Below are 12,731 nucleotides of genomic sequence, written 5' to 3' on the forward strand. Positions count from 1 at the left end.
TTAGGGCTCTTTCACACGACCGCTCCGTGTGAAAGCTCCGCTGCGGGACTTTTTTTTTTTTTTTTCACGGAGCGGATGACATTTGTGTCATCCGCTCCGTATGTCCGCATATCATCCCATCCGTTTGCGGATGATATGCGGACATAATGTAAGTCTATGGGCATTGCGGATGTCAGCGGATGACACTGCTGACATTCGATTTTCCTTCCTTTCCGTTTTTTGAACGGAGGAAAAATAGGGGTCTGTTCCGTTCTAAAAAACGGAACAGAACTGAAAGGAAGAAAATCGGATGTCAGCCGGTAGTATTTTCAGAAATACTACCTGTACCTCGAGCCACGCCAGAGAGGCAGCGGGAGATTAGGGAAGTAAACAAGTGGCTAAGGGGCTGGTGTAGTAAGGAGGGTTTCGGGTTCCTGGAGAACTGGGTCAACTTCTCAGTCGGCTACCGGCTCTTTAGTAGGGACGGATTGCACCTAAATGGGGAGGGTGCAACCGTACTGGGTGAGAAGATGGCCAACAAGTTAGAGGGGCTTTTAAACTAGGTGATGGGGGGGAGGGTACAGATGTAGAATTAGCCAGCGGGGAGCAAGGTTCAGTGGGTATAAATGGGGACATTAGCGGTAGGGTTTTCAGAGTTCCTAAACCCAAGGTGGGTATGGGGAAAAATCTCAAGAGCAGCCTAAAAACAACATCAAACGAGGATAGAGTATGCATCCAGTCAAAATTACAAGGTTTGTATACCAATGCTAGAAGCCTGGCCAACAAGATGAGAGAGCTGGAGCTGCGGATGTATGGGGAGGACCTAGATTTTGTGGGGATTTCAGAGACTTGGTTTGACAGCTCTCATATTTGGCTGGCGACCATTCAGGGGTATTCCCTTTATCGCAGAGATAGAGAAGGTAAAAAAAGGGGAGGGGTATATCTGTATATTAAAAACACTGTACAGGTAAATATGAGGGATGATAATAATAATGGAGCTTTGGATGAGGTAGAATCCCTATAGGTAGAACTTCAAAGGGAAGGCACTATGGGGAAAGTAATATTGGGCGTATGCTATAGGCCCCCCAACCAGAGGGAGGAGGGGGAGGTGGACCTCCTATCATGGTTTGGAATGGCAGCAAGGATGGGAAATGTCATTATAATGGGGGAATTTATTTATCCAGATATAGACTATAGAATGGGCAGAAGGAACCGCGCATTCATCCAAGGCTCGGCAGTTCCTAAATGTTTTGCAGGACAATTTCATGGGTCAGATGGAGAATGCACCGACAAGAAACAATGCAGTACTAGACCTATTGATTACCAACAATATGGACCTGATCACGGATATAGAAATACGGGGCAACTTAGGAGACAGTGACTATAGGTCAATTCGTTTCAGTATTAATCATAGTAATAGGAAACACAAGGGTAATATGAAGACACTGAATTTCAAAAGAGCCAACTTCCCTAAACTGCGCTCTTTGCTAGACAATATCAAATGGGATAGAACCCTGGGAACAAAGAACACAGAGGAAAAATGGGAGTGCTTCAAGAGCATACTAAACAAAGGATTGGCCAATGCATTCCAAAGGGGAATAAATTTAAAAGAGCAAAACTAAACCCTGGGTGGCTAAACTCCAACATAAAAATGCATATTAATACTAAAGAAAAGGCCTTCAAAAAATACAAGGCTGAGGGGTCATTGGCAGCATTCAAGCATTACAAAGAGTGCAATAAAAAATGTAAAGGCAAAATCAAGGCGGCTAAAAAAGAACACGAGAGACATAAAGCGGAAGAGAGTAAAAAAAACCCCCAAGAAATGTAAGTATATAAACAGTAAGAAAGCGAGACCAGAACAAATTGGCCCCATAAAAGACGATGAAGGGAATCTGGCCACAGAGGACAGAGAGAAGGCAAAAGTGTTAAATAATTTCTTCTCTTCAGTCTTCACAAAAGAATTGGGGGGGCTACACTAACCCAGCTTGTAATGATAAATTAAATAATACACCTTAGGAAGTACCCTCATGGCTAACAGAAGACAGACTTAGAACTAAACAAGAGAGACTTAACATAAATAAATCACTGGGACCAGATGGCTTACACCTGAGGGTTCTTAAATAACTCAGCCAGGTGATAGCCAGACCATTATTCTTGATCTTTACGGATAGTCTACAGACGGGTTGCCAGCTGATTGGAAAAAAGGCAACGTGGTACCAATATTTTAAAAAGGGCCGAGACATATCCAGAGTAACTATAGGCCGGTCAGCCTAACATCAGTAGTCTGCAAGATTTTGGAGGGGATGTTAAGGAATTATATACTGTACAAGACTTTAGTAATGAAAACGGGATTATCAGTAGTAATCAGCATGGATTCATGAAAAATCGTTCTTGCCAGACCAATCTATTAACCTTCTACGATTAAGTGAGTTGCCATCTAGACAAAGGAAGGCATGTGGATGTGGTGTATCTGGACTTTGTAAAGGCATTTGACACAGTTCCCCACAAACGCTTACTGTACAAACTAAGGTACATAGGTATGGACCATAGGGTGAGTACCTGGATAGAGAACTGGCTCCAGGGGAGAGTCCAGAGGGGGGTGATAAATGGGGAGTACTCGGATTGGGCGGGTGTGGAAAGTGGGGTCCCCCAAGGATCTGTCCTGGGACCAATCCTGTTTAATTTATTCATAAATGATCTAGAGGAGGGGATATCTAGTACAATCTCAGTATTTGCGGATGATACTAAACTAAGCAGGCCAATATCTTCTATGCAGGATGTGGAAACCTTACAAGCAGACCTGAACAAAATAATGGGGTGGGTAACTACATGGTAGATGAGGTTTAATGTTGAAAAATGTAAGGTACTGCACTTGGGCGTTAGAAACATGAAAGCAAGCCACTTGCTAGGGGGGGGAACCTCTGGGTGAATCTAAGATGGAAAAGGACCTGGGGGTACTAGTGGACAACAGGCTTGGCAGTGGCATGCATTGCTAAGCCGCTGCAAGTAAAGCCAACAGAATACTGGCATGTATAAAAAAACTGGATTCGAGAAATAAAGAGATTATAATCCCCCTTTACAAGACTCTGGTGCGGCCACACCTGGAGTATGCTGTCCAGTTCTGGGCATCGGTCCTCAGAAAGGATGTGCTGGAACTGGAGAGAGTCCAGAGAAGGGCAACAAAAATAATTAGGGGAATGGAGGACATCAGCTATGAGGAAAGACTGCAAGCATTGAACTTATTCTCTCTGGAGAAGAGACGCTTGAGAAGGGATAAGATATCAATGTACAAATACTGTACTGGTAATGACCCTAGCATAAGGAACACATTTTTCAGAGAAAGGGAATGCAATAAGACACGTGGCCACTCACTAAAACTAGAGGAAAAACGGTTTAGCCTTAAAATACGTAAGGGGTTCTTTACTGTCAGAGCAGTAAGGATGTGGAATTCTCTTCCACAAGCAGTGGTATCAGCAGGGAGCATCGATAGTTTAAAAAACTATTAGATGGGCACCTTAAAGACAACAACATAAAGGTGTATACAATGTACAGTTAACAGCAAACACACACATCATAGGTTGAACTGGATGGACTGGTGTCTTTTTTCAACCTCACAAACTATGTAACTATGTAACTACAATGTATTAAAAAATGAATTTGACTATAAATGTAATAATAATACTATTTAAAAAACCTGGTGTAAAGTATACTTCCTATACCTTATTTGTTATTTGCCAATGTTTTTGCCTTATATGCTTACGTAGTTTGAATTGCTCATGTTTCTGACATGTTTACTATAAAATGGAACTTAATATTTGCACCCAAGTAATCCTATATTGCAGATAAATGACCACGTTCAGTGGTGCCTGGTAGTCTATACTTGTTGTAACTACAGTGGGGAAAATAATTATTTGATCCCCTGGACATTTTGTAAGTTTGCCCACTTACAATGAAATTAAGGGTCTATAATTTTTATCAATTTTGGTCTCATCTGACCACAGCACTTTCTCCCAATCCTTCTTTGAATCATTTAGTAGTTCATTGGCAGACTTCAGATGGGCCAATACATGTGCCTTCTTGTACTGTGTTTGGAGGAAGAAAAATGCTGACTATGACCCTAAGAACACCATCCCTACAGTCAAGCACGGAGGTAGAAATATTATGCTTTGGGGCTGTTTCTATGCTAAAGGTACAAGCCACCTTTGCTGCATTGAAGAGCCAAAAGGCAGGGCCATGTATTGTAAAATCGTGGATGAGAACCTTCTTCCTTCAGCCAGAACACTAAAGATGAGTCGTAGGTGGGTCTTCCAGCATGACAATGACCCAAAACATACCGCCAAGGCAACAAAGGAGTGGTTCAAGAAGAAGCACATTAAGGTCATGGAGTAGCCTAGCCAGTCTCCAGACTTTAATCCTATAGAAAATTTATGGAGGGAGCTGAAACTGAGTTGCTAAGTAACAGCCAAGAAACCTTAAGGATTTAAAGAATCTCTTCTGAGATGTGTGCAAACCTGGTAACCAACTACAAGAAAAGTCTTACCTCTGTTCTTTCCAACAAGGGTTTCCCTACCAAGTACTAAGTCATGTTTTGCTTGGAGATCAAATACTTATTTTACTCACTGAACCGCAACTCAATTTATAACATTCGTATCATGTGTGTTTTCTGGATGTTTGGTTGATATTCTGTCTCTAACATTTGAAATACACCTAAAAATTATAGAACATTTCTTTGTAAGTGGGCAAACTTAAAAAATCTGCAGGGGTCAAATAATTATTTGTCCCACTGTATAATAATACAAACCCAATTCCAAAAAAGTTGGGACGCTGTACAAATTGTGAGTAAAAAAGGAATGGACTAATTTACAAATCTCATAAAATTATATTTTATCCACAATATAATATAGATAACATATCAAATGTTGAAAGTGAGACATTTTGAAATGTAATACCAAATATTGGCTCATTTTGGATTTCATGAGAGCTACACATTCCAAAAAAGTTGGGACAGGTAGCAATAAGAGGCAGGAAAAGCTAAATGTACATATAAGGAACAACAGAAGGACCAATTTGCAACCTAATAGGTCAATTGGCAACATGATTGGGTATAAAAAAAAGCCTCTCAGAGTTGCAGTGTCTCTCAGAAGTCAGGATGTGCAGAGGATCACCAATTCCCCCAATGCTGTGGCGAAAAATAGTGGAGCAATATTAGAAAGCAGTTTCTCAGAGAAAAATTGCAAAGAGTTTGACGTTATCATCATCATCTATAGTGCATAATATCATCCAAAGATTCAGAGAATCTGGAACAATTTCTGTGCGTAAGGGTCAAGGCCGGAAGACCATACTGGATGCCCGTGATCTTCGGGCCCTTAGACGGCACTGCATCACATACAGGAATGCTACTGTAATGGAAATCACAAAATGGGCTCAGGAATACTTCCAGAAAACATTGTCGGTGAACACAATCCACCGTGCCATTCGCCATTGCTGGCTAAAACTCTATAGGCCAAAAAAGAAGCCATATCTAAATATGATCCAGAAGCACAGCCATTTTCTCTGGGCCAAGGCTCATTTAAAATGGACTGTGGCAAAGTGGAAAACTGTTCTGTGGTCAGACGAATCAAAATTTGAAGTTCTTTTTGGAAAACTGGAACGCGCTCAGTTCAGAAGCCTGCATCTCTGATGGTATGGGTTTGCATGAGTGTGTGTGGCATGGGCAGCTTACACATCTTGAAAGGCACCATCAATGCTGAAAGGTATATCCAAGTTCTAGAACAACATATGCTCCCATCCAGATGTCGTCTCTTTCAGGGAAGACCTTGCGTTTTCCAACATGACAATGACAGACCACATACTGCATCAATTACAATATCATAGCTGCGTAGAAGAAGGATCCGGGTACTGAAATGGCCAGCCTGCAGTCCAGATCTTTCACCCATAGAAAACATTTGGCTCATCATGAAGAGGAAGATGCGACAAAGAAGACCTAAAACAGTTGAGCAACTAGAAGCCTGTATTAGACAAGAGTGGGACAACATTCCTATTCCTAAACTTGAGCAACTTGTCTCCTCAGTCCCCAGACGTTTACAGACTGTTATAAAAAGAAGAGGGGATGCCACACAGTGGTAGACATGGCCTTGTCCCAACTTTTTTCAGATGGGTTGATACCATGACATTTAAAATCAACTTATTTTTCCCTTAAAATGATACATTTTCTCAGTTTAAACATTTGATATGTCATCTATGTTGTATTCTGAATAAAATATTGAAATTTGAAACTTCCACATTATTGCATTTTCTTTTTATTCACAATTTGTACAGTGTCCCAACTTTTTTGGAATCCGGTTTGTATGTTTATGCATATAAGCTGAGGCTATCTATGGATGCAGCAGGTAGTGTGGAAATACTGTACTTCTAAGCTGGGAGCCAATGGTGGAAGCACATAGACTCGTCCTTCATATGTGTCTACAGACTTACCTTCAGGAATAAAAGCTGTAACAAGGCAGGCCAGACCTGTCACAAAACAACCCACTGACCACGGATATCGGCGTCCAATACGATCCACTGTAACAATTATTATAAATGCTGCAGGGAATTCCACCATAGCAGAGATAAAAAAGTCTAAGTAAATGTTTTCACCCGTGGATCCCATGTGCATAATAAGTCCTTGGTAAATGACAGCACATGTAAACCTAAAAACACAGGAAAGAACATGACAAGCATGTTTAAAGCAGTATTAAACCAGAAAGCAAACATTTATTATAGTGCAGCTTACCAATTAGATGTGATTTCTTTTTAAGGCTTTCTTTAGTCTATTCTCATCTAATGGTTCAGCCAGTAAGTCTGTTGTTTTTTTAAAACAACAAGCTCTCTTGCACTTATAGGGATGAGACAAAACATTTAACACAGGTAGGGGTTCTTACAATGATCAGCTTTTATTTATTTATGTAAAATCCCAAAAGGAAAAAAATAGTTTGAGATGCATACTAGCTCATTATGCCTTGGTCTTACAGGGTTTTTTTTTGGGGGGCGGGAGAGGGTTTACTTCATCTTTAAATTTTAGTATGGGTGCTTTATTTATTGGGGCAATGTGGATTAAGGAAATAAAAACAACTGCTTCCCCCAGTATATCTTATGCATTTTCTGTTATCCTTGATATAAACTATAAAATTGTATTCTACAGCATGTTTTTGAATGGAGTGCTACCGGACATTTACTTAAGAGTAGATTATTCTCAAATAATATGGAAACCTTTAGGGTAGTATACATTGTGGGATATGTGAAGAACTTGAAAGGGAGTTCTTCTATAATCTAAATCAAACCTTTCAAGAATCCTAGATGTTTATTAAAACAGATAATTTATTTAAATATCTGTGTATTATCCTTAAAATCCAGGAATAAAGGAAGCTATTTCTGTGTGATCTTGGGAATATAGTATATATGCTAAAGTTATTGCTTTGAAGCTTTGAAGTTAGGCCTTTTGACTTTGTCAAGACCCTAACTTATGTGCCTACTTATACTTGTAGACTTCTTACAAAGCAGCATTACTCTGTGCCAAGTGGCAATTGGTAAAGTAAGCAAAATCTCAAGATTATTAAAAAGGAAATAAAATGATGTGATCCTTACATAATATTTTATTATTTGTACTGTTAATATAGTATGTCACTTATAAAGTACCAACTAGAGGATGCGGCCTCATTCTACCTAGTAAAACAATTACATTTTAAACCTTTTGGATGGAGTTCAGGGGAAGGCATTCATTTGATAAAATGTATGAAATTAGAACATGTTTCGTTTTCAAAAAAGATGATTTATATATGACTTCACTAACATTTAAATACATTAAAGGGCAGTAAATAATTGGCAAACTACATTTTTATCCCAAGAACTTTGCAAAGGGATTTCAGATACATGTAGAAGAAATTATGTTTTACTATTAATTTGCGAAAGGGTTCTTTAATTTTGACTTTGGGAGTCAGAAACAATTTTCTTTTTTTTTTGTCAAAGTTGGGTGTAGTTGACTACAGAATTAATTTTCCCTCTCTCTGGACCAAAACAGCAGCAGTTATGTTGGGCATCAGCCTATTTTTATCAAATTTGATTATGTAAAATAAGAAAAAAACAAAGTTTTATAGCTACTGCTAAAGGATTCTGTAGTTATGCAAATTCATTTTACAGAAAAATGTATCATACCAGATGTACATTAGAATGAAAGTGTGTTTTCTTATCTGGGGGGTTCTGACAAGGTCTTTGAAAGAGGGAACTTGTTTAACACCAGTGTCTTCATTTGCAGTTAGACTCTGTAATTAAAAAACAAAAAGGTCACTTACAAAAAACAAGCTCTTAATCAATCTGTTCTGCAACCTATGGAATCTCAAATATCATGAATGGATGGCAAAAAAATGTAACGCTCCATGCACACTAGCATTTTCCTAAGCTCCTGGAAGCTGTTATTAGCATTTTTTTCTGCTCCTAGAAGCTAAATAGTGTTATCCTATGTGTACGTGGATACTACTTTAGGCTTTAAACTTCAGCGTCTAGGAGCAGAAAAAAAATAGTTTTTGTAGAGTTTCTTGGAGCATTTTTCCAGCAGAAAAGCTCTTAAATGCTGCTAAACCCTCCTAAGCGCTACTAATAGCGTTTTTTGGCTTTTTTTTTCCTTTTTTTTTTTTAAAGGAACTGCAAAAACGCTAATAAAACGCTAATGCTCTTAAGACGCTGCTACAATGCTACTACAAAAAGCTATTATCAGCAATTTTTAATCCAGCATTTTTTCCAGCACACTGGTGTGCATGGAGCCTAAGCATTTTATACCTTAAGAATTTTCTGCCTGTTGTAGCCTACAATGTAATAAGAAAAATCATCCGTGGTTATGTCCAATTATTATTTCATAATGACATTTTCATATGTTTGAATGAAAAGTGACTTTTTACTATTCACCTGACTTAGACTAAAACATTTCTATTGTACCAAACATGCTGTAATATTGGTACATAATGGCGGTGACAAGTAGAGTTCAATGAAATCTAAACAGGGCTTTAGGCAGATTTACAACTTGGGGCCTTTTAAATCTGTGTGATTCTCAATCAAACGTGTGTGTGTATATATGTGTATAAAAAAAATAAAAATATATAGAAAAGAAAGAATAGAAAGGCTTCAAAGATCTGGTAAACTTACACTCCACTAGCCAACAGCTCTATGGCTGGCCATAGGTGGTTTAAATCTCGACCGGTTCAGCAGGGACAGCCTGAGATTCGAACCATGTGACGGCAGATTAAATGTACCAAGTTGAGCAATCAATCAACCTGGGTACAACCAGCCTGCCGGATTTTACATGCGATTATCACTATTGCCCACTATAGCAGTGGGGATGGCTTCTCCCGCCCAGCCAACAATCCCCCCCCCCCCCTAGAGAATACAGTACAATAGCTCGGTAGAAGGGATGTCTTTGTCAACACTGACTGTGTTGACACAATCTTTGTAAAATCAACTTTAGGATTATTAAAATTATGTAATAGAAGGAACTACCCTAATCTATCCAATCAACATGTATCCAATCAGGCAGGCCCTTCCCCTACACAGTTGTTGGTAGATCTAAAGGAGATTGTACAATCACAAGTGTGCTGTGAGCTTAAAGTGGAGTTCCAGAAAATTTGACATCCGCTTGCTCTAAGTAACCTGAAAAAGAATTGGATAATCACGATTTTTTGTTTACTTACCTTGTTTTTGAAGAAAGTATACTTACCTTCCTTCCACTTTCTCCCTCTGCGGCCGCAGCCTGCGCCGTGACTTCCTGCTTGCATTGACTCCTGGGAGCTGAACGTCATCGCTCCCAGGAGTCAATGCACCTGCACCGGCCCCGCTCATCACTTCCAGTGCAGGCGCGTCATTCCCTGCTAAACAGCTTCTGGGCATGCCCAGAAGCTGTGCAAGGATGACGCACCTGCACCGGAAATGGCAAGCAGGGCCGGTGCAGGGCATTCTGGGACTCTGACATCACCGAAGAGGACACCGAAGAGGACGCTCTGGCTTCAGCTGCCCACACCTGAGATGGCAGCACTGGACAAGTACCCAATTCTGTGTTCAAAACAATCCCTATGTCCCTGTGGAGGCCCTAAAATTTAGGCTCAATGCTTTACAAGGGCCTCAACATTTGCAAAACTCAAAATAAGTTCTGCTTCCTCCCATTATTAAGCTTGCCACTTCTCATACAACTGTCAAATGCTAGAACTTCAGTGAGCAGTAGTGACTCTGGCATTAAACGGGTACATAACATGGGGCAGGGCTTAGGGCCATGTGGTGAGTATAAACTATGTGTGTCTTCATTATCATAAAAAAAGAATATTCACGTGTAATGTATTTAGTGCTGATTTCCTATTCTTCTTAGCTTTATTCTTCTGGGCCCTGGACTCTTACTTTGTGGTTGGAATGACCCTGTCTGCAAGTACCCATTTTTGTCTTCAAACCAATCCCTCTTTCCCTGTGGAGGCCCTGAAGTCAAGGCGTAAGAATTTACCAGGAGCTTTAAGCCAAAATAAGCTCTATAGACTCCCATTGCTAAGTCTGTCACCTGCCATACAACTGTCAAATGCTAGAACTTCAGTGGGTAGTAGTGACTTTGGCATTCAACAGTTACATAACATGGGGTTAGGCCTAGCTCCATGTGGCAAGCTTAGACTATGTCTGCCTTCATAATGACAAAAAACAGAGATATTCACCTGTAAAGTTTTGGGCATTGGTTTCTTATTCTTCTTAGCAATATGCTCAATAATTTCATTGGCCTTATCTTTTTGGTTTTGGGATAGGAGCCATCTAGGTGATTCTGGAACACACCTGTAATAAATGAACTTTATAGTGTAAGGGCCATGTCACATTAGAACATTTTTTAGCTGGATACAGAATTGCTGCTGTAGCTGACTTAACTAGGCAGCTACAAATCATGGGTTTTCCATGGTCGTCAAGAGCTGTATTGGATAACACAAATACAGCGGGTAAAATAAGTATTGAACACGTCACCATTTTTCTAGGTAAATATAGTTCAAAGGTGTTATTGACATGAAATTTTCACCACGTCGGTGTAGCCAAGGGAAGAAATTAAATCCAGTATTATTGAGGCTGATGTACTGTTTCTTTAAGTCTGGTGCTTATTGCGGGTTCTCCTGGAAGAGCGGCGTGTTGGATTGTGGGAGATATAGTCTGAAGAAGGATGAAGACTGTGTAAAGTGGGCAGGATTGAACTATGCTCCCAGGGAGCTAAAGGTTCCACACAGCATCATGGGAGTGTCTATAAATAAGGGGTGGGGCTGAATGTACATTCTCTTGCTTCGGGGACCGCTTGAGGTTCGGAGGGTCGGAAAGAGTAGGAGGACCGCTGTGGAGAGCAGAGTGAGTGGAGGCTGCGGCCTAGTGTGGAGGCACATTGGAGATGTAGCGGATGTCATGGGGAAGTGACTGAATGGGTATGGAGACCTGCCGGAGAGGAGTGTTGGAGGATTGGGTGAGAGAGACCTAATTGTAGTGAGGCAGTAACTCACTGACAGCGAGAGAAAGAGCCTGTGACGCAGCACAGACACTGTGAGAACTTTAACATAGTTGGAGCGGTTGCCTTAGGACATTCCTGAGCTTTGGCCATGCGTGGTGAACCGGAAGGCCGCATATACACACATACAGTGATTTATACTGGCTTCATCTCAAGTAGAATCTGGATTACAAATACCCCCCCCCCCCTTTTCTATTCCGATTAAAAATTTCATTTATGTGAATGACTAGAGCTCCCGCTGCCGGCGGAGATTTGCAAGGCCTAGCTAGGAAGAGACTCACGTTATTCATAGATAAGGGGGCCCCCTATAGGTGATAGAGTGCACTCTTTCAGTTGATATGCAAGTTTGAAAGTTATTCTATTGAGATATATATATTCAGCCGAGTTAGTTAGATCTGTCTATTTATCTATAGATAATATAGATTTAAACGTCTGATTATCACTCTCACAGGTTCATAGAAGAAGTTGCATTACAGTTATATCTACATGCCTATTTAGTTATATATTGCTATATCTATTCATAGCTACATTATTTTTGCATGATATTCTGAGTCTTGGGCTTCACAGTAGTTCGGGGACCCAGAGCTTCAGAATCTCAAATTTGCCTGCAAATATTTCCTGTTGTGTTGAGACTGTACCTGTTTATCTGTTCATTCCTTTATTACATCAGTAAATTGATACACTGATATTTAAGTGTCATTGTTGTTTCTCTGAGTTACTATGTCAGAACCAATAGTGTCCAGCGTGTTGGAGGTGCCTCTGGGTCAAGGGAGTGCGGAGGAAGTGAACATACTTAGCAGCCCCTGTGGGGGTCGTGCTACATCGGTAACAACCCATGCAATCCATACATACAAAGACACCTAACCCAAAAATAAGTTAAGAAATTAAGTTATGTGTAATAAAAATGGAATGACACAGGGAAGAAGTATTAAACATGCTACCTGAAATGTATTTAATACTTCGAACAAAATCCTTTGTTGGTAATGACAGCTTCAAGATGCCTCCTGTATGGAGAAACTAGTCGCATGCAGTGCTCAGGTGTGATTTTGGCTCATTCTTCCACAAATCTTGAAGGTTCCATGGGCCTATTCCATGAACTCTGATCTTTAGTTCTTTTCATACATTTTCTATTGGATTCAAGTCAGGTGATTGGCTAGGACATTCTAGCAGCTTTATTTTCTTTTTTTGAAACCAACTGGCTTTGTGTGTGAGATCA

The 12,731-nt window shown here is 40.2% G+C and overlaps 1 protein-coding gene across 2 annotated transcripts in view; it reads right to left on the bottom strand.

Moving 5' to 3' along the window:
• SLC22A2 (solute carrier family 22 member 2) overlaps nt 1-12,731 on the bottom strand; it is a 213,205-nt gene that overhangs the window by 164,062 nt on the left and 36,412 nt on the right. For both annotated transcript variants that reach the window (XM_082250266.1, XM_082250267.1), the window contains exons 5-7: nt 10,695-10,809; nt 8,170-8,276; nt 6,454-6,668 (exon numbers count right to left, since the gene is read on the bottom strand). In XM_082250266.1, the coding sequence (XP_082106392.1) occupies nt 6,454-6,668; nt 8,170-8,276; nt 10,695-10,809 (437 nt within the window). The remainder of the gene's footprint in view (nt 1-6,453; nt 6,669-8,169; nt 8,277-10,694; nt 10,810-12,731) is intronic.

Source organism: Pelophylax lessonae (genome assembly GCF_965119305.1).
Source record: "Pelophylax lessonae genome assembly, chromosome: 3".
Lineage (NCBI taxonomy): Eukaryota > Metazoa > Chordata > Amphibia > Anura > Ranidae > Pelophylax > Pelophylax lessonae.